Source organism: Nicotiana sylvestris, chromosome 4 (genome assembly GCF_000393655.2).
Source record: "Nicotiana sylvestris chromosome 4, ASM39365v2, whole genome shotgun sequence".
Lineage (NCBI taxonomy): Eukaryota > Viridiplantae > Streptophyta > Magnoliopsida > Solanales > Solanaceae > Nicotiana > Nicotiana sylvestris.
In genome coordinates, this window is record NC_091060.1 from 179,000,242 (window position 1) to 179,023,549 (window position 23,308).

Below are 23,308 nucleotides of genomic sequence, written 5' to 3' on the forward strand. Positions count from 1 at the left end.
CATTTTTACTCTTTTACTTTATTTTATTACAAGAAAACAAAAATTACAAAAAAATAGGTTCATTAATGTTTTGTAATCATTTTTTTTTAATCTTGAAAAATACCAAAAATAGTTTTATTTTAACGGCAAGTCTTATTTAACAGTTATTTTACTTAAGTAGGACTAATTAATAAATTAGATTGTATTTTAGTCTTGTTCACGGGATAATAATAAAACTTGGGCTCGAGCAATTTATTTTTAGGTCTAATTTTGGACCTAGCCCATAATTCCTAGGCTCATACCGCTTAACCTAAGAAACTCTACAAATACCTAACGCCTATGGCATAAGGAAAGGAGTCGTAGTAACAAAAATGAGACCACCACCCACGCCGTTCTTCTTCATTTTGATAACCTAAGAGCATATTTGTTCTTCTTCAACACCAACGTTCTGCTTCTGACGCCTGCTTCTTCATTTCTTTGTAACGACACCTGCTTCAGACTCACTACACACACACAAAAAAAGTAAGGATTCTTCCGAAAAATCAGATTTGGGAATTCAAAGTTACAAAGAAAACCGCACAACTCCGAAAGATCTGAAAACCAGGAAAAGGTTTTTAAAAAATCTGGATTTCCAAAGGGGTTTTTGAGGTCAAAATTTGCTGCCTGGTTGCTGAAGTTTTTCGGTTCCGTGCGATTTCAGTCGAGGTTTCTGGTTTGAGGTTCCAATTTGGCTCGCGGCCTCTGTTCGAATCTGTTGCTGCTGTTTGTTTCATCTTCCTATTGAGTTCAATTATCGGAATTCTCGTTAGATTGTAATTGTCGAAGATTCAAAAATATCGAAAGCAGTTCAGGTTCATTTGTCCTCCTCTTCTCTGTTATTTGATATGTTACTTTCGTGGTTGCGATTGAAATATGCTGCTGGCCTATCCTCTTCGTTGTTTGCTAATTTCATATGAGTTCGTCAAGTTTATTATGCGAATCAGTTCTAGTTTGGAGACTAGTTGTCATGTTTTTAACTCTTCTTTCTGGGTGATTTCATTTCATTGTTAGAAGACTACAGTTAATTAATGGTCCATTATACTAATGTCAAATTTGTGGTATATCTGATTGTGGGCATTCGTTGCTTTGTCTTTATCTCTATTTAAACTTTAGTATTTTCTAAGTGGAATTTGCTTTCGTTGCCTTTACTAGACGTTTTAGCATCAATACATAACACTGCTACTGCGATAATTGGTATTATATTGCAAAGGAAGCTAAGGTAATTCCAGTTTTAAGAAGCTTATAGGATGGAGTTTCAGGATTGTGATATCTGGGTTGATAATTTCCATTTTCTGCATTTTGAAAACATATTTCACAAAGTCAAGGGAGTAGTTTTTGGTTCATAAATTGTTTAGCTTATGTCCTATTCGTGTAGATTGATCTTACTGTTATAAGAAGTTATTGTTGGCATGTGGAAGATATTAAATTTGTGATCTGGTTTTTGTTCGTCATATGTATAACTACAAGTGCTTAACAGTGGCTTGGCAGTGACATAATTGAATCGAATAGCGAGGAAATAAGTAAGTTTTACAGAAAAGAGATATGGTGTAAGAATGCATAGCTCTTTGCTTGCAAAAAATTAAAAAATAAAATCTTGCTTTTATTCCTACTGATGTTCGATCTTGTGCAGTAGTTTATTCAGCATGTATTTCTACTTTACATTCATTGATGTATCAAATGTCCATTGTGCACTACGTTAGAGCATTTGTTTGGCATTAATCACGTAGGGACTTTGATTTGTGTTGTTGCTCTTATGTTAGGTAGATGGGTTATGATTGTCTTTGGATGTGCTAGTCTATAAAAGAGCTTGCATAAACATGTCGTGAATTCCATTCAGGTGTGCATTTCATGTGACCCGACCACAATTTAATCTTGTTAGTAAAATAAACATGTTGTGGATCGTGGGTACGATTCCCGTGACATGATTCGCAACGTGTAATTAAATAATTAGTTGTATAACAATTGGATTACTAAAAGCGGTTAAAAGGGATAAAATGCACATATGTTTCAAAAATATTTTAAAATCAAATAAATAGGCCAATAATAATAGTTGAGCGACCATGCTAAAACCACGAAACTCGGGAATGCCTAACACCTTCTCCCGGGTTAACAGAATTCTTTACCTGGATTTCTGTGTTCGCGGACTGTTATACAGAGTCAAATTTTCTTCCATTCGGGATTTGAAACGGTGACTTGGGACACCGTAAATTATCCCAAGTGGAGACTCTGAACTTTTAATAAAATAATCTCGTTTCGATTGTCACTTTAAGTTGGAAAATGCTCCCTTATATACCCTCTCGGGGGTGTAGGTAAAAAGGAGTTGTGACACTAAGAAAGTACAACATGAATCTCAACCCGTAGAAGTGTGCGTTCGGAGTAGGTTCGGGCAATTTCCTCGGCTTCATGGTATCAAATCGGGGAATCGAGATCAACCATGATAAAATCAAAGACATCGAGGATATCACGGTCATGGATAATGTCAAGGACGTACAAAGGTTAACGGGGCACATAGCCGCCCTAGGACGATTCATTTCGAGGTTTTTAGATAGAAGTCACTGATTCTTCTCACTACTTAATAAGAATAGTCGCTTTGCATGGACTCTGGAATTCCAACAGGCCTTAGAGGAACTAAAACGATACTTATCAAGCCCGCCACTACTTTACACCCCGAAAGCGGATGAGAAACTCTACTTGTACTTGGCAGTCTTGAAAATAGCAGTAAGTGGGGTCCTAGTCCGAGAAGAACAAGGTATGCAATTCCTTGTTTACTATGTTAGTCGGACCTTAGGTGAGGCCGAGACCAGATGCCCTCACTTAGAAAAAGTAGCGCTTGCTTTAATAAGCGCCTTTAGGAAATTAAAACCGTATTTCCAATGCCATCCAATATGTATTGTAACTACTTATCCCCTTTGTAATATTTTGCACAAACCCGAACTTTTGGGTCGATTGGCCAAATGGGTCGTCGAGATTAGTGGGTACGATATCGAGTATTGACCCCGAACAGCCATCAAGTCTCAAATCTTGGCAGACTTTATGGTCGACTTCACGCTAGCCCTCGTACTAGAGGTCGAAAAAGAACTGTTATTAAAATGTACATCATCAGGGGCGTGGACCTTCTTCCCGGATGGCACTTCGAACATGAAGGGGTCCGGGTTGGGTATCATTTTAAAGTACCCACAGATAATATAATTAGACAATCTATCAGAACTTTGAAATTAACTAACAATGAGGCCGAGTATGAGGCCATGATTACAGGTCTCGAGTTGGCTAAAAGTTTGGGAGCAGAGGTCATCAAGGCCAAATGTGATTCCCTACTCGTGGTAAACAGTGTCAACAAAACTTTCGAAGTCGTAGAGGACTGAATGCAGAGGTACATGGACAAGCTACAGGTAACTTTAAATTGGTTTAAAGAGTGGATCTTACAACATGTACCTCAAGAATAGAATAGCGAGGCCGATGCCCTTGCAAACTTGGTGTCATCGGTCGAAGATGACGAACTTAACTCGGGGACCGTCGTACAACTCTCGAGATAAGTGATCGAAGAAGGCCACACCAAAATAAACTCTACAAGTTTGACATGGGATTGGAAAAACAAGTACATAGAATTCCTAAAGAATGGAAAGCTCCCATCAGATCCAAAGAAGTTTAGAACTCTACGCACAAAGACAATATGGTTCACTTTGTCCGAAGATGGAATGCTGTTCAAGAGAATGTTCAATGGACCATTGGCAATATGTTTGGGACCGGGAGATACTGACTACGTCCTCCAGGAGATTCACGAAGGCACTTGTGGAAATCATTCCGGTGCCAAATCATTGGTTCACAAAGTTATCAGAGCAGGGTACTACTAGGTCGATATGGAAAAGGATACAAAATTGCGACGAATGTCAAAGGTATGCGCCAATGATTCACCAGCCCAGGGAGCAGCTCTACTCGGTCTTATCCCCTTGGTCGTTCATGAAATGGGCAATGGATATCATCATCCCTCTCACATTGGCCCTAGGTAAAGCCCAATTTATATTATTTATGACTGACTATTTTCCTAAGTGGGTTGAAGCACATGCTTTCGAGAAAGTCAAAGAAAAAGAAGTCATAGAATTCATTTGGGACAACATTATATGTCGATTCGGGATGCCTGATAATAGAAAATGATTAATCTGCAGCAAAGTGACTAAGTTTCTCGAGGATCACATGATCAAAATAATTTTATCGACACCTTATCATCCCAGTGGGAACGGACAAGCCGAATCGACCAACAAAACCATTATCCAAAATCTTAAGAAGAGACTGACCGACACCAAAGGAAAGTGAAGAGAAATACTTCCCGAGGTTCTGGCATACCGCACAACGTCAAAGTCTAGTACGGGGGCAACACCGTTCTCTTTAGTCTATAGTGCCAAAGCTCTTATCTTAGCCGAGGTCAGGGAACCTAGCCTCAGATTTCGATATGCAACAGAAGAATCGAATCACGATGCCATGAATACAAGGCTAGAATTATTGGACAAAAGATGCGAAGCCGCCCTCGTTCGATTTTCCGCACAAAAACAGCGGATCGAAAGGTACTATAATCGAAGAGCCAATCTTCGATATTTTAAAATTGGGTACTTGGTGCTAAGAAAAGTCACCCTTAACACTTGAAATCTGAATAAAGGAAAACTAGGTCCAAATTGGGAGGGATCGTATCAGGTCCTCGACATCATCGGAAAAGGATCCTACAATTTCGGCATGATGAACGACGAACAATTACCGAACAATTGGAACATATCGCTCCTAAAAAAATACTACTTCTAAGGTATGACCCTTCTATTTTCATTTATATTTTAAACTAACCATTGCACATGTCCGATCAAGAACGACGATGGATTCTTCAACACAAAGTCTTTAGGTCTGAAAGCACGCATTGCACTCTTTTTCCCTTAGACCAATTTTGTCCCAAATGGGTTTTCTGCCGAGGTTTTTAATGAGGCAAACATTGATCGTGCTAACTTAGAACAATTCAATAGTATCTGAGGCTTCTTTACAATTGACCTCGAATACTAGGGGCATTACCCTAGAATGTCAGCTTTGTTGCAAGGAAATTACTTCATGACAACGGGGCCTCGATAGGTAAATTTTGTAAGAGCCAAAAGGTCAAATAAACCGTGCCCATATAGGTTGCTCGAGCCCTAACATCAAACATGTACGCATGTATAATCATCTATTAGGAGAAGTATTTTTCCTTGTCGATATCTCATGCCTTAGAAAAGTTTTCTACTTTACAATTTCATACTCTTGATCTTTTGTGTAAACAGGCTTAAGGGCCGATCATAACGAAAGTTAGAACAACTAACCCCACACTCGGGGACTGTCATTCGAAAAATAGACGAGATCGAATTATTAAAACTTCGAGATCATAAGACCTTAAGGGCAACCCTCAATTTGTATAGGTCACGGCCACCCCATTCGGGGACTGACACTTCGGGCAAGCTCGAAGTGAAACGGGAAAATAAGCCCAAGAGGCAAGTCCCAAACTAAAAAGGCTACGGCCAAACAAACACGGTTCAGAGATGTCCAAATTCCGTAATAAATCAGGCCTTCGAATATTTTAATAAACCGGTTAAAAAAGCTACCCTCAGCAAAATTACCAAGGTCTTCGATAATATCAAGCCTCTAAAACTCTAATGAGTACAAAATTGTTTGAACGCTCGAACAATTCCTTATTTCGTGCTAAGGCATTATAGATTTTTACAAATACGAATGATTAAAACTTTTCAAGCCGAAAAGGGGAGAAAGCCATAAAGAATTCTCTTTTCAAAGGCCATATCGGCCTAATACAAAAGCCTAAGGGCTATTTTTTGCTTTTGAGTTTGTGAGATCGTCCTCGCTCAAATAAAACCTAGGGGTTACCTTACTTCGAGTTCGAGCAAGAACTCACTCAATCGTAATAACTATACTAGTTCAGTTTCATTGCCTAAGCCTCGAACTTATGAACACAATTTCATAAGGCATAAATGAAGCAAAAGTTTCATAAGGCAGAAATGAAGTAAAAATTTCACAAGACAAGACAGAAAGGAAAAAAGATCTTTATATATATCAAAAGGTTATTTACAAGGGCAACGTGGCTCGATCGAGATTACATACAAAAACCCAAAAAGAAAGATCGTAAGTGCCTGATCTTCTCCAGAAGCAACATCTTCACCCTCGGGGTTTTCCACACTCTTGGACCCGCTCATGCTCCCGGAATCATCATCATTGGGAGAGGCCAACGCTTTGGTTTCAGCTTCAAGTTCTTTTCCATTTTCTATCTCGGCAGTAAGATCAAAGCCACGAGCGTGGACCTCCTCGAGACTCTCCCTTCGAGACTGGCACTTGGCAAACTCAGCAACCCAATGTGCTCGAACTTGAGAAACTTCAACAACTTCCTTTGCTCGAGCTTGAGCGGCTTCGGCGTCGGATCAGTAGAAGACCACAATTGCCTCAGCAGAGGCCTTGGCCGTCTCAGCCTCGGATTTGGCCACTACAAGTTCTGTGACCAGCCTCTCTCGATCGGAGGCAGCTGAACCCAACCCAGTCTGGAACTTCTCGATTTTCTTGGCTTGCACCAAGTTTTTCTCTTTCAAGCTTTGGAGTTGACTCTCAGCTGTGGTTAGTTGAGCTTGAGCAGACTCCTTCTCTAAGGCAAGATGGTCCATTTTTTGCTTCTATGCCGTTGTTCCCGCCTTCATCGCATCTACTTCTTTACAAAGCTGCCCGATTATCTCGAGCTTCTGTTGGACCCGTGGGATCGAACTGTTAGCTGTCACTCCCGAACTGATGTCATAAACTTCTAAGATTTTTATTACCTACTCGGCCAGGTTACTTTGTTCTTTCTGAGCCGTAGCTAGCTCAGCTCGAAGGCCCTTGGCTTCTGCTTTGCTCACTGAGAAGCTTGAGGGCATTTTTCTCCTCGGTGAGCCCTTGAATTTCGGCCTCATGTCGGCTCAGTTCTCCTCGAGACCCAGAGAAAGATTCGTGATGAAGCACCGAGGCCCACACAAATAGAAGAAAAAGAATTAGGCAAGAAGAGAAAAACACAGGTATGGAAATTGGTATTGACAAAAGGAATTGGGGCTTACCTGATTCAAGGCCTGTTGGACCTTGTTAAAGAGACATGGTGCTCCCACCTCGTCCATCAGATCTTGGTCCTCCTCCGTGACTAGACTCCGAAGGTAACTAGACACCGCTACGAGGGCGATAAAAACTCGTGCATTCTCCGGGATCGAGATAATGATTGTTCTTTTGCACCCGGGATTGACACTAGGGGCCGAAAACTGACTAGTTAGTCTGAAACTCGAGGAAGTTTCGATCTCTTCCTCGATATATCTAAGTCACTCAGGCCAGCAATATCATCGACCCCAGCGAAATAACCATGGAAAGGGTCTTCCCCTCCATGGGCTCCTTCTATAGAAAGAGTATTCATGGCCCGAGCCTCCTGAATCATTTCCTTGGAGAATGAAGGAAGCGACGGGGAGTCTCCAATTTCTATTGCCCCAAATAGGTCTCTTGGGGCGTTCTCTCCATCTCGAGGAGCCTCGAGACCGGACTCCACAGACATTTTTACTGCTTTCTTACCCCGAGGTGAGGCACCTTCGGCTCTAGTCGGCCCAGGGACTCCAATTGAATCCCCCTCTTGGACCCTGTCAGATAGAGGCAGAATATTTCCAGCTTCGACTGATCTAGTGGCCTTTAGACCCTCGGTATTAGCTCCTTTGTAAGCCACCAGACCGAAATCATCCTTCTTTCCTTTTTCATCTTCTTTCTCCCTTAGGAGTTGGGCTGCCTCCACAGACAGAGGAATGGCATTCTTTTTTGGCTTACGAGCCACTCTCTTTTTTCGGCTCTTGCCTATCGGAAGTCGAGGCCCTTTTTCTCTTGCCCTCCTTAGGTGGCTTTGAGATGGGTAGAGGGGCTTTTTCACCGCCGGACGTGGGCCTCATGGTTGCATCTTTCCCAAGACCTGCAAAAAAGGGAAACCGAGTAAGCTCGGAGAGGCATTTTAGTAAATCATTAAGTACAAGAACGAGACTTGCCATGTTTTTTAGCCTCCCACCGGCCCTTTAACAGATCGTGCCATGCGCGCTCAACATATGTAGATGTCGAGACCAAGCTCCTAACCTAACTCTCGAGGTGAGGGACCGCACTCGACATCCAAGCAACAGCTACACCGAGAAAAAATGTCTATAAGGAAAAATGAATAAGTAAAAGTGACAAACAGAAGCTAATATTGGAATCATACTTACGTTTCATATTCCACCTCTCGAGAAACGACATGCTCTCAGCCGAAATTAGGTCTGAGGTCTTCACTCGGACGAACCAACCCATCCAACCTCGATCTTTGTCCTCATCTATGCTCGGGATAAGTGTCTTGGTAGCCCGGCGTTGAAGTTTTATTAGCCCACCTCGGTAGAGTCGGGGGCTATACAACCTTATAAGGTGATCGATGGTGAAAGGGAGACCGTTGATTTTGCTCACAAAGAATCGGAGCAATATTACAATCCTCCAGAAAGAGGGGTGGATTTGTCCGAGGATTACTTGGTACTTTCTGCATAAGTCCACGATGACTGGATCGAAGGGACCCAGCGTAATAGGGCCTGGTATCACTACTTCTTTGTTTTCCCAGTTACAGTCTTTCTTCACTTGTTTGAGGAATTCTCGGATATCGAGCATATGTATCTCGATACCAGCTCGCATTGACCGGGGACCGATGAGGTTTTCTCGATTTTAAAGTCAAAGCTAATAATACCCCCCCCCCCCCCCCCCGGGAACACATTCCTCAGGGCGTGGCGCCACCGCTATTTTCTCGCTGGCCGGCCGAGATGAGGAGGCAATTTCTTTTTATGGAACATTTTTAAACGTTTTCGCCATTAGGCTTTGAAGTCAAAGTATAATGGAGATGATAATATTTGGTGTTTTAGAAGGAATTAACAATCAACAATGGAACTTAAAGATTTGAAGATGAAAAAATTGAGGGATGCAAAAAACTTTGAAGATTAGAGTAGAAGAGGTTGAAAGTAAAGTTTGAAAGAATGGAAAAGGAACCTATTTATGGGTTTCACGGCGACGGTTCAAAGACTGGTAGTGGCCGACCATCAACTGATGCACATTAAATGCCTGGGGAACTATACCGATGACACATTTCGTTCACCTCAGTCGCTTACGTCACAGTGCTAACGTCATGACAAATCAAGGAAAATATCGCAGTCTCAATTCATTTCTTGTCATCACACTCAAGAAATGAGGGGACTATCTGTATACGGTCGAAATCGGGATCACCCAATTTTGTTAATTAACCGAGACCAGAATGGTGGGTCGAGGATCAGCCCTGTGTTATATATGACCGAGACATGAAGGTGTGGTACCAAGCTCGGGATTTGAAGTACCGATCGAAATTGATACCAGTAAGGATCGAGACCAAACGAGATAGACATCAAGCGAGACCGAAGATAGCCCACTAACGAAAAGTCGAGATATCCGTGACCGGTCGAGGATCGTGGCGGAAATCTCGGCACAAATCAGATCAAGAACAGCTGTTTAGCCAATCATGAGATTTTCTTCTGAATTTAGAATTGTACCATAAGTAGAATTCCTCTACTATATAAAGGGGAGCTCTAATCATTTGTAATTATCTAATTCTCGCATATCAAAGCAATATAATACTCTTTTCACTCTTAAACTCTTTTGTTCTTCAGTTCCGTTCATATTTCTTAACTATATTCTCAGTCGGTTCGAGGGCGATCTAGCTCGAGAGCCAAGTTGCATTTTATACTGGTTTGCTTTATTTTACTGTCAAATTTCTAGCATTAACCATCATATTTATCAATTTGTGCTAGGTGAAATTACATATCCTTAAAACCACTTATCAGTTTAATTGTTATTCAATTTTAAGGGTGAATGGACATGTTAGGCAAAAAATTATATATATATATATATATTCTTATGGTTTGGGATTTCACAAATAAGTCGGAATATAAAAAATACCAACTAAAATATCAACAAACGTGACACTGACACATCGTGAGGAAAAGAAAAGAAACACTAATCAATGAATAGACATTACCTTATTTAGATTAAAAAAATTAAAACAAGGAACGTACGTTAATTGAAATCCAAGATAGAGAAATAGCTTTAATAACATGAAGATGAACTTTCTCGAGATAAAGAATATATGAAGTTAGAAATCATGACGATGAAAAAAGAAATTTTGTTGTCTTGAACAGTTTGTGGGATATAGCATTTTAAAAACTAAAAAAAAGGTCAATTAATAGGAGTAGAGAAAGTCCATCAAAGATGGAAAGAATTCCTATCAGAATTGAGACTCATTAGCAAATAGTTTTTTTTGGCAAACAAGGATTCTTCAAAAATCAAAATCGTAGTTAGTTACAATTATCTCCACCTTTAACTTGGTTCACTACACAAATATTTAAAGGCACAAAAATCGATTAATATTTTAAAATATTTTAATCGCTCAATATTTAATGTGAAATATTCGTACTTTTATAGATAGATAAATAGATAGATAGATAGATAGACAGATAAAGCGACGTACATATTGTATCATGAAATTTTGAGATTTGCCATGTCATAAATTGAGTAAAAACGATGGGTATAACATGGGTCAAAGTGGAAATAATAACATTCTTGTTTAAAAAGAAAACTAAGTGACTATAACAGCACCGAGTAAGAAAAGATAACATCGTGAGGTGCGGTGGAGTTTGGGTTGGAAGTGTAAATAGGCAAATATAATAGAAGCTTCAGCGAATAGAAGCTTACCCCATAATAGAAGCTTGAGAAAATAGCTTCGCGTCGGATTTTAAAGTACGCTCCGCAAAAGTTTCAGCGAGTTATGGTGCCTGTCAAGATTTGTGTCACAGTCATGATGTCGCGCCCATATTTTTCGCGAAAACGAGTTTCGACACGTGATAACTTTTTTAAACAAAGTGTTAAAAGAGAGAGTCGTCATCTAACGGGTTTGAGGTGAGTTAGGGCACCTATTTGCAAATAACTCAGGGTTAACCAGTTTGCGTCACCAAAGACCGGGTAAGGGATCAAATTACCTCGAAAATAAGTGTTAGGCACTCTTCGAGGTCCACAACTGTGGGTCCCGGCCGGACTCGAATTATATGAATTAGTCCAAAACAAGAGGGAAAGACAAGAAGTTGGGCGATTATTATAAAAAATCTACCAATAAACAAAATAATTGAGTTTAAGACAAGATAGGAGGGGGGTCCTAAGTTTTTTAGCCTAAAGGATCACCCCGTGCAACATAAATAATACTTCATAACTCTCTCGAGATGAGGTGTTACTCGTATTATTCAGCGGGCACAGACTATCATCTCCTGCTACCCGATTACTATCTTTAAGTTGTTACATAAGGCGCACTAATTGATTCTAAGCCGTACTTTATGGGTGCACTACCCGTCCCATGTCTATAGTCCAAGAGGCATCTGACCTCTATTTTGGGTGGTTCTAGACTTAACTTAGATTGCTCAAAATGAGAAAACTAGACGACATACAAAATAAGTTGGACTTCATGTAAAAGCAATTAAAGGCTCAAGTTAGCCTCCACACTTAGAAAACAAATGCACGCAAACAAATTAGGCATTTGACAGTTCCAGAACTGAGACGCGTTAAAGTCATTAAGCCCTGTAGATATGGTTTCTATGTGACTTAGGAATTCAAAAATGCAGTCAGTTTCATATGCAAGGTGCCATTTTAGATACAACTTCTGAGCGACTACACAATTGCCTAATGATTGCAAGTTGCAAGCAATTAAACCTATAGAAATGATATCTAGGTGATTTACGCAGTAGTTAGTAGTGATAGTCATGGAAGACATTCAGAATTACCTGGTTTGATCCTATAGACATGCTTTCTAATAGTAACAACGAAACAGTGTTAAAAGTTCAATATTAGCACTTAAAAGCGAGTGGGAATATCCTATAGGCAGGATTTCTACATTTAGCGATAGAAACTGGTTTTAGCTCCTATAGGCATGTCTCCTAAGTGAGTAATTATAACAACACATTAACCAATTAAAATCCTATAGGCATGATTTCTAAAATGCAGATTTGTAGAACATAAGCTATCATGACCCTATGGTCATAATGTCTAATGGATGTTGTAATGCAAATTAAAACATTGGTCACTTTATTTGACAAACATGTAGAAGCAGAACGAATTAAATACCTATAGGCAGGTTATCTAACACACACAGTAGCAGAACATGTTTGAGCAAATTAAATACCTATAGGCAGGATTTCTACCCGTTTGATGCAAATATTAAAATAAACCCATTTTCCCGATTTTACTAACTCCTCAATTTTTATTATAATATTATTTCACTGTAATTTATTTCACTCATTGGGTCTGTAATAATATTGTCTTTTCTTTATACCTCATTGTTCTTAGCTGACCTCGAGGTCCCTGGGGTAATCAAGCTCGAGGATCCTTCTACTTCAACAATGTCAACTTGGTCCACCAACTTTTCTTACTTAAGCTTAATATTACTTGTATAATCACTAGTATTAGAATATATCACATATCTTTAAAACCACAAACTATCTTTAATTGTTACTCACATTATTTGAGGTAAACAGTTTGGCGCCCATCGTGGGGCTAAAGATAATAGTAATTGTTTTAGTGTTAGTTTTCTGATAACACATGTTATTCTTTACACTTTTTCTTGTCAAAGATTCTTTGATTTCAGGCTTGAACATGTCTAGCACACCGAATGCAGAGGTACTTGGACAAACTTCAAGTGACATTGCACCGCTTCAAGGAGTGGGCGCTGGATCATGTACCTCTAGAGCAGAATATTGAGGCCAATGCACTTGCAAACTTGGGATCATCGGTTGAAGAAGATGATATTGTCCCGGGGATTTTCGTCCAACTATCGAAGTCAGTGGTCGAAGAAGGCCATGCAGAGATTAATTCAACAAGTTTAACGTGTGATTGGAGGAATAAGTACATCGACTACCTGAAGCACAGGAAGCTTGCCGCGGACCCAAAGGAGTCGAGAACACTTCGAACCAAAGCAGCTCAATTCTCACTCGATGAAAATGGAACGTTGTACAGAATAACCTTCGATGGACCACTGGCAGTGTGCTTGGGACCCGGGGATACCGATTACATACTACGAGAAATCCACGAGGGTACTTGTGGGAACCATTCTGGTGCGGACTCTCTGATTCGCAAGGTGATTAGAGCGGGGTACTATTGGTATACCATGGAAAAGGATACGAAGGAGTTCGTTCGAAAGTTTGACAAATGCCAAAAATTTACACCGATGATCCATCAACCCGGTGAACAACTCCATTCGGTCCTATCCTCGTGGCCATTTATGAAATAGGGGATGGACATCGTCGGCCCCCTACCAACGGCACCAGGTAAAGCTAAATTTTTTTTTATGACTGACTACTTCTCAAAATGGGTAGAAGCATAGGCCTTCGAGAAAATCAGAGAAAAAGAAGTCATCGACTTCATATGGGACCACGTCATATGTCGATTCGGGATACCCGCCGAGATAGCATGTGACAATGGAAAGCAGTTCATCGGCAGCAAGGTAACAAAATTCCTCGAGGACCATAAAATCAAAAGGATTCTATCAACACCTTACCACCCAAGCGCAAACGGTTAGGTTGAGTCCACAAACAAAACTACAATTCAAAACTTAAAGAAAAGGTTAGATGATGCTAAGGGGAAATGGAGAGAAGTGTTGCCCGAGATGCTATGGGCATATCGAACAACTTCGAAGCCGAACACGGGGGAGACCCCATTTTTTTGGTATATGGATCCGAAGCATTGATCCCAGTTGAAGTCGGGGAACCTAGTGGTAGGTTTCAGCATGCCACCGAGGACTCAAATCACTAAGCCATGAACACTTCTCGCGAACTACTTGACAAAAAACGTGAGGCCGCATTGATTCGAATGGCCGCGCAAAAACAAAGGATCGAAAAGTATTACAACAGAAGGACGCACCTTTGATATTTTAGATTCGGGGACTTGGCCCTAAGAAAAGTCACTCTCAACACTCGAGACCCAAACAAAGGGAAGTTAGGCCCCAATTGGGAAGGACCGTACCGTTTAATCGGAATCGTAGGGAGGATCCTACAAACTTAGCACAATGGAAGGCGAGCAACTACCAAACAATTGGAATGTATCGATTCTCAAGCGATATTACTGCTGAGGTGTGACCTTCTCCCCTTTTCCATTTGTATTTAAAACTAACTCCTTGCAGATGTTCGATTGGAGATATTAAGGCATCTATCAGCTCGAAGGCCTTGGGTTTGAAAGCATGTGTTGCACTCTTTTTCCCTTAGATCGAGTTTTATCCAAAATGGGTTTTACCGGTAAGGTTTTTAACGAGGCAACACCTATATGCTACCTAAGGAACATTCAACAAAGTATTCAAGGCTTCTTTTCAATTAACCTCAAATATTGGGGGGCATCATGCTCGGAGGAAGCATCCTCGAAGAAAGCAATTTATGCCAAGGAGGTCCTCGATAGGGAATGTTATAATGGGCCAAACGGTCGAAAGAACCGTGTCCACATAGAACAGTCGAGCCCCCAGCGGCAAAATATGTACGCATTATTTGAAAAAGAATTTTTTATATATCTAAACACTTTGTGCCTCAAAGAAGTCTACTATTTTCACATTTAACGGCTTAAGGGCCAAAACCCCGAAAGCACCCAAACACTCGGGGGCGGTTATCAACTATCGACATTTTGAGTTATCGAACACTCAAACTTATAAGACCTCAAAGAGGCACACTCGAACTTATAAGACCTCAAAGAGGCACATTCGAGCTCACAAGACCTCGAAGAGGTATCCCCTCGATATTAAGGCTAAGGCCATCACACTCGGGGACTAAAGGCTACGGCCATATAAAAGACTATAGTCTTATGAAAAGGATACGGCCGAAATAATGCGGCTCAAGATGTCCACTTTCGCCATAAAACTAAAGGCCTTCATATATTTCGAAAAAACTGGTTAACTCAGGCTACCCTCGGCAAAAGCAAATTATAAGGGGCTTCAATAAAATCAGCCCTCGAATAATCTAAAGGCTTCGATAATACCAGCCTTCAGGAAAACCTTAAAAGTTATTCGATCATGCCTACACAAGCTAAATGACTAATAAGGTTCCGATAAGTCAAGCCTTCGAAAAACCCAACGGGTACAAAAGCACATGCTAAGGCATAACTAAACGACCTCGAGGTCCCTGGGTAATCAAGCTCGAGACTCTTTCTGCTTCAACAACATCAATTTGGTCCACCAACTTTTCTTATTTAAGCTTAATATTACTTGTATAATCACTAGTATTAGAATATATCATATATCTTTAAAACCACAAACTATCTTTAATTGTTACTCACATTTTTCGAGGTAAACAAAATAAGTACTAATGTGAGTGATGCTAATAATGTGAGTGGTGAGTGATGACTAGAGATGGCAAAATAGTTAAAATAAAATAGGTATCCACCCATATTATCCATTAAAAAATGGGTTGGATAAGGAACATTTTAAAAACGGGTCGAATATGGATAAGAACCATAATATCCACTTAGAAAATGGATAGTCAATAGATAACTAATGGGTTTAACTTTTACATTTGTGAAGCCTCAAATTGGGGACTCCTCAAGGTTGGGAGACTAGCAATTGGGGACTCCTCAAATTTAGCTGAAATGAGGGAAAAACTATATAGCCATTTTTAGAGACCTAAACAGCCCAATTTAAAGAGCCTAAGGGCCAACCTAAAAGAGCCTAAGGGCAAACATAAAAGAGCCTAAGGGCCAACCTAAAAGAGTCTAAGGGCCAACCTAAAAGACCTTAAGGGCCAATATTTAAAGAGCTTTAAGGCCGAAGCACACCATGCTCGGAGACCTTACCTAGCTCGGACTCAAAAGTCCTGAGCTAAAACTTAGCTCGAAGATCGAACATTAAGTAGTGACCTATTATCGATCGTTGATCAAAATACAAATATTTGAGGGTCTACTCTACCCCGAATTTGGTTCAACGCTCAGAGGTCAGAGCATCAAAAATTTAACAAACGCTGAAGAAAAATTGAAGGCAAACGACAAAGGAAGCTTCTTTTTATATATACAAAAAGATATTACACGGGGGTCATACAAAGCAAAATATACAAAAAGTTAGAAAAAATTATACCTCCTCCTACCTACTCCAGAGGGGCATTTCCCCCCAGACATGTCGTTTCCCCGGGACCAGCCTCTTCTCCGGGAGTAACTTCTTCGGCAACCCCCTCCTCTTCATCATCTTCGGCGTCATCATCATCATCGGAGGAAAGGACAAATTTGGTATCAGCCTCATCTGCCTTAGCTTGGTTTATCTCCTCGGAAAGATCAAAGCCCTTAGCATGAATCTCTTAGAGGATCTCCCTTCGAGATCGGCGTCGGACATAGTCATTGCTTTTTTTTTCTCGATCGGAAGCCTCTCTCAACTCCATCTGAGCATCGGCAACAACTTTCAAATAGATGGCCACCATCCTGCCGGCCTTGGCCTATATTACGCTGGCTTCGGCCCTGACTTCCACCACTTCGGCCTTGGCCTTCGCAAGACCAGCCTCGAGCTCAGCTATTTTGCTAGCTTGAACCCAGTTGCTCCCTTGAGCATTTCAAAGTTGGACCTCGAGGGCTGATACCTTCTCCAATGCATCATTTTTAGCCACAACAAGGGCATCTATCTTCGCTTTCCATTCATTGCACTCGGCTCGGATTTGATCAACCTCGCCCCGGAGCTGCCCGATCATATCTAGCTTCTACTGTAGTTGATACATTGAAGTATTAGCCTCCGAAGACGGGAGAGGTAGCCTGTATTTTTTTAGAATAGAGGTTACCTGCTTTTCTGGCTCACTCTCGTATTCATGAGCTTTGGTCAGCTCTGATAGGAGATGTTTCAGTTCTTCCTTCTTTTGGTCAAGGAGAAGCCTAAGTGTTTTCTCCTCACTTGAAGCCCTACGCAATTCGACGTCATAATGGCGCAATTCGGTCTTCAATTGTCAAAGGCCTATACAAATGAAAGGAACGATTAATTAGACAAGAGAAGAAAAGTATGGCAGTGGAGAAACATCAGGGCCGCTAAAACTACAATTAAACAAAGACGTTGAGCCTCCTCGAAGATTGAGCTCGCATCCGCTGGGTCGTCCTCATAGACCCCGGCAAAGTAACCTTGGAAGGGGTCATTTTCACTCGGGATTCCGCCGAGCTCGGACATCTTCACGTTCTGAGCATCCCTAATGGTATCCTCGGAGAATGCCAAAAACGACAAAGGTTGACCTTCTGTCATGCATGGCCTTGGTGAGATCACCCGAGGCATTCTATTTAGGCAAAGAAGCTTCGAAACTCGCTCCTTTTGGGGTATTTCCAGAAGTCTGAGAAACCGTTGTCGTATCAGATGGTGCAGGGCATTCATTCCCCTTTTCTTTTAAAGTTCCTTCTTTGAGGGTAGGGGCCCCGATCTCAGCAGGCTTGATAGCCTCAGAGGATTTCCCAGTTCGAGTCACCAGCGTCAAACCTTCCATCTCGTCACCATCATCATCCATGAATTGGTGGGCTGAGTCAACGTCCACACTGATAATAACGCTTCTGCTATGCCTCTGAGTAGGCTCTGTTTGGCTTTGGGTGTCCTCTCTCGTCGAAGACCTCTTCCTCTTATTGTCCTCCTTAGGCTTTGGAGCCGAAGATCCTGCTTTCTCCCCGAAAGGAGGCGGCCTCATCTCAAAGAACTCACTAATACCTGCGATAAAGGAATCAGGTCACATGAAGAAAGATATTCTTAATGAGGAAAGAAACATTATGGCATGTACCATGATGTTTCACTTCCCACTTGCCCTTCGACAAGTCCCGCCATTTGCGTTTGTCATATGGTGAAGTAGCAGCTAGTCTGCGAACCCAGTCCTTGAGGTCGAAGAGGGGAAAGGAATAATTATAAAAAGTTTAGAAAAGTTTATGGAAAAGAGTTAAAAGAATTCCACTCACGTTCGAAATTCCATTTCTCGGGGAACGGCAGGAATTTCTCGGGGATAATATCGACGGTCCTCACCTGGATGAACCGGCTCATCCAACCTCGATCCTTGCCTTCGTTGTTACTGACAAAGAAAGACTTAATTTTTCGGTGTTGGAGTTTGATTAAACCTCAGAAATGTTAAGGTCGATATAATCAAATGAGGTGGCTAAGGGTGAACTCGAGATCGGCCTTTTCATTGAAGAACCTCATCATTATTACGATCCGCCAAAAGGACGGATGAATCTGGCCCAGGGTTACTTGATATCTTTGGCAGAATTCGAGCACGAGTGGGTCGAGGGGACCCAATGTAAAGGGGTATGTATACACACTCAGGAATCCCTCTATGTAAGTTGTGATGTCCTCCCCTTGAGAAGGTATTTGCAGAACGACCTCCTCTCCCCACTTGCACTCCCTTCTCACAGCATCGAGATGACTTTCCTCAATTGACCTTATGTACCACGATGCATGCTCTCGACGGCCGACAACGTCGGGAGGGTTTTCGACTATAAAGTCCTTTTTAAAGGAAAATTTGCCCGATATGATCTCATGAAGAGCCGGCGATTTACCACCGGCCGGACGGGAAGTAGAAGTAGAGTTCTCTTCTTTCTGAGGAACAGACTTAGAAGTTTTAGCCATCAGTGCTTTAGGAAAATAAGGAAGAAATTGAGTGAACCAACAAGGTTTTGAGCCGATGCGACAGAGGAACTGGGGGTGAAAAGGAAAAGTATAGAAGAGAATAGGTATTGCAAGGTAAAAAAGTCCTTAATGAGAAGAAAAATCAAGTGTATATAGTGGAAGGCGGCGACGGTTCATTAGTAGTGATGGTCGACCGGCTCTGACGTGCATTTATTATTTTTGGGGAAAAGAACTAACGGGACGCTTCGGTTATTTCAACGCTTACGTCATAAGAGTGGTGCAATCATAAATGACTTCGGGAATCCAAATCGTTTCATATCATTTCATTCTAAAAAACGCGGGGACTATCTATATACGGTCTGAATCAAGGAACCCGATTTCCAAGTCTTAAACTGGGCTATGAGTTCGAGTCTGGATGACTCGAAATAGAGGTCAGACCCGGTTAGAGCACACACACCTCGAGGAAGCAGATTGAAGGCCTGGCTCGAGGGCAGTACAATCTAGAGGGCACTCAAGAAAGAGCAAAAATTTCTCAAGGACACGTGGGTCAGAGCATAAATTAAAGGATAAGATTTGTAGGAAATGGTACAGGTCTGTACTAGGTTACTGTACACTTGTACCAATAGAATTCTTTACTACAATTAGGAATGTATTATATTGGAGTTTTCTCCTCCTATATAAAGGGGACCCAAATCATTTTGTAAGATCATCTCACATTATTCACTGCAATAGAATATTCTACTCAGCTGTTTACCAATTGTTCTTCAGCTTTATTATCTTTTCTTTATACTTCATTGTTCTTAGCTGACCTCGAGGTCCCTGGGGTAATCAAGCTCGAGGCTCCTTCTGCTTCAACAATATCAATTTCGCCTACCAACTTTTCTTACTTAAGCTTAATATTACTTGTATAATCACTAGTATTAGAATTTATCACATATCTTTAAAACCACAAACTATCTTTAATTGTTACTCACATTTTTCGAGGTAAACAAAATAAGTACTAACGTGAGTGATGCTAATAATGTGAGTGGTGAGTGATGACTAGAGGTGGCAAAATGGCTAAAATAAAACAGGTATCCACCCATATTATCCATTAAAAATGGGTTGGATAATAAACATTTTAAAAACGGATCGAATATGGATAAGAACCACAATATTCACTTAGAAAATGGATAACCAATGAATAACTAATGGGTTTAACTTTTACATTTGTGAAGCCCCAAATTGGGGACTCCTCAAGGTTGGGAGACTAGCAATTCTCCCAAAAGTCTTCTTCTTTTTTCTTCTTCCAAATTTCTACCTTTACAATTGCTGGATTTAGCTATATTGACACCATAGTGCTCTCATATAATTGCAGAAACATGAATTGTTCTTGATGTATTGCATCTCTTACAATGAATATATACATATGAGTTTGCAACTTTGAGGCATAATAATCCGATCCGAAATCTAAAATATTGATCCGATCCAAATTTTAAAATTTGATCCGATCCGATATTAATTCGGATCAGATTTGGATTGTATTTTGTAGAATCCAAAATTCGAAATCCGAATCTGAAATATGCTAAATCCGATCCGATTCAGACCTATTTCAAAAATTTGAGTAGAATATAGTAGTACACTTTAAACTTTAGACCACACACACCCACGGTCTTAATTTCTTAACCTTCACACTTACAACTCATAGTCCTCCTTTGAAGACTTTTAGGATAGACATGTGATGCTTGAATTACAAGCCTATCGACCCTTTTAAGTGGCATCACCTACGGAGCGAATGAATAAAACCTATATATGTTAGGTCGTCATCACTGAAGTACTACATTTTAAGCGATAAATTTGATCTTCATTCACGGATCGATTACTCTCCTTTGAAGGTCGTCATCACTGAAGTACAACATTTTAAGCGGTAAATTTGATCTTCATTCACGGATTGATTACTCTCCTTTGAAGGTGAAGCCCGTTCGAAGGCAAGTTATGGTATCTAATTTTTGTTCTTATTTTGCATCATGTGAAGATGCAATCACAACTCCATTCATTTTAACCACATTAGTTGACAAATATTGCCGAGGGTCTTTCGAAAACTAACCTCTATACTTTTTCGGGTTGAGGTAAAATTTGCGTACACACCCATATCCCATTCGTGAAATTTTACGAAGTTGACAAACATTGTGGTACCATAATTCCTATTATTATTGGTACACTTTCTCCTGATAATAAAACACAAGGCCACCTTGCTGGCTTATCTTGTTTAATTATCCTAATGCTTTAACATAGGTAATTAAGGAAAACACAAAAGATAAGGTGAAAAGCAAAACCAACTGCATTTTACAAACGAAAGATCCACATCAAACTTTATACATAAGCACATGCTATATGCACTTACATATATGAATACAATACTATTATCCTTCAAACCCCAAAAAAGTGAAGGAAATGAAAGCTTAACCAAACAGCAGTAACACAATCATGACATACACAAAAACAAAAAAACAAAAAAGCGACAAATAAAAACATTCATTTTCATGCTGTAATAATCTAGTGAGATGCAGTTTCTTTCTCTTTTTCCTTTTCTTCTTCAGTCTTTGAGTGGTATCCTGGTAATTTCTCCTTAATCTTGTCCAAAAATCCCTTCTTCTCTTTTCCCTCAGCCTCGTGTTCCGCCGCAGCCGGTGGTGGAGGCGCCACTTCCTCCGTCTTCTTTTGGCCGCCAACTGGCAACTTCTCCTTAATCTTGTCTAGGAATCCTTTTTTCTCCTCTGCTTCTTCGTATTTCTCCACTGGAACAGCTGTGTCCTCTGCCTTCTCATCTTCCTTGTGTTCTCCAGATATTTTCTCCTTGATCTTATCCTTCAAACCCTTCTTTTTCTTCTTCTTGATTTTCTGTCCGTCCTCTCCTATTTCTTCCTCTTCATCACTCTGCAAGATCATCACAATTAACATAAGCTTCATCCAACTATAAAAAGAGTTTTTGTTGTACACAAACAGCAAGGTTACAAAGTTCGAGTCGTGAAAACAGCCGCTGATGCTTTTCTATATGATGAGGCTATTCATGTAAACATGATCAAAATATATATATATATATACACCATCGATGTAATTAGTTTTTCATACTGTCAAGTCATTCGAAGAATATCTAGAAGTAAATTTTGAAAACGAGACATGTTACTTGATACAATAAGGTAAATATGACCTGATCGTGTAAAAAAATTTAAGCCCTCGTTTGGCCATACATTTTGGCAAGTTTTTTTCATTTTTTTTTTTAAAACATTGTTTGTCCACAAATTAGTGATCTGTTTTTGAAAAATTTCTGAAAATATTTTTTAAGTTTCCAAAATCTAGTTTATGGTAGATTTTGGATGAAAATCAGTTCCTACTCACAAAACTTCAAATGTTTTTCAAATAAAATGTATGTCCAAACTAATTTCAACTTCCAAAAATTATTTTCCAAAACTACTTCAAAAATATTTTTTCAAGTTTCAACTCAATCTATGTCCAAAGGCTAGGCGGATGTAGAGTATAGCTTCTGGATCCGAGAAGCCAGTAATTTTTGCATAGATTCAGTATTTTTATTAAAAAATTCATTAAATATCAATAAATATATAAGCGTGAATTCAGTTATTATTGTATATTAATTTAAAATTATAATAGGAACTCATAAACTTTCAATCCTGGATGTGACTCTGTTAATAATTACCATAAAATAAAGTAAGAATAGGTACAATTAAGTAAAACATGCATCTATGAAACATAATTATTTTATATTTATTGATTTGATGTAAATAAATGAGTACCGATAAATTTTACCCATGATCGAAAATACTTACGGAGCTGCTAGAGCTGCTACTTGATCGATGAAGTTTCTTCTCTTCTTTCTTCTCTTCCTCCTTGTATTCTGCAACTTCTTCAGATACTTTTACTTTTTCATCAAACTCAGAGGAAATAGCCTGTTCTTCTTGGGCATGAGTTGGCTTTTCCTCTTCCTTTTTTCCTATGAAATCAAACAAACCTCGATCTGTAGCCTCTACGTTTGCGCTACCCTCTTCAACCTTCTTTTCGTATTGATCAGCCATTTTTTTTTCCAATCAAAAAACAAAGATAAACTTGTTGCTAAGAACAAAGCAAAGAATGATCACTCTTTGAGCTAAAGTAAAAGTTGGAAACTTTTGTATATATTGAATTGGAAGTGTTAGAAACTAGAGACTTAGTGCGCCTTTTATAGCAATCATAACGCGGACGTTACGCGATTGAGATAAGATAATTATTATAATAAATAATTATAATTATAATAAATAATAATAATATAAGAAAAGCAGTCCAAAGGACTCATAATATATTCAGTAAATACTAATCAAGTACACCAAGTGTAACCGACATCAACGTGGCCTCTTTTGTTCTGTCTACAATTATGTACTGTTTCGTAACTCCAAGAGTATATTAATTTATATTCACCTTATTATAGTGACGTGGCAAAATATTACTGGATTTAGTGGGTATTCAAATTTAGCTGGTGAAGAATATATAGTCCGTCTACTTGCATTAGGTAGGGGTAAGGTCTGCGTACAGACTATCCTCCCCAGACCCCACATATTGAGATCAAATTGGGTTTGTTGTTGTTGT

General features: G+C 39.9%; 1 protein-coding gene across 1 annotated transcript; it reads right to left on the reverse strand.

Moving 5' to 3' along the window:
* Positions 1–20,988: 20,988 nt before the first annotated feature.
* On the reverse strand, positions 20,989–22,881 carry LOC104241814 (phosphoprotein ECPP44-like). The gene is made up of 2 exons (XM_009796766.2): positions 22,516–22,881; positions 20,989–21,607 (listed from the first exon to the last, which is right to left on the reverse strand). The coding sequence occupies exons 1-2, from the start codon at positions 22,759–22,761 to the stop codon at positions 21,227–21,229; spliced, it is 627 nt and encodes a 208-aa protein (XP_009795068.1). The 5' UTR covers positions 22,762–22,881; the 3' UTR covers positions 20,989–21,226.
* Positions 22,882–23,308: the final 427 nt, after the last annotated feature.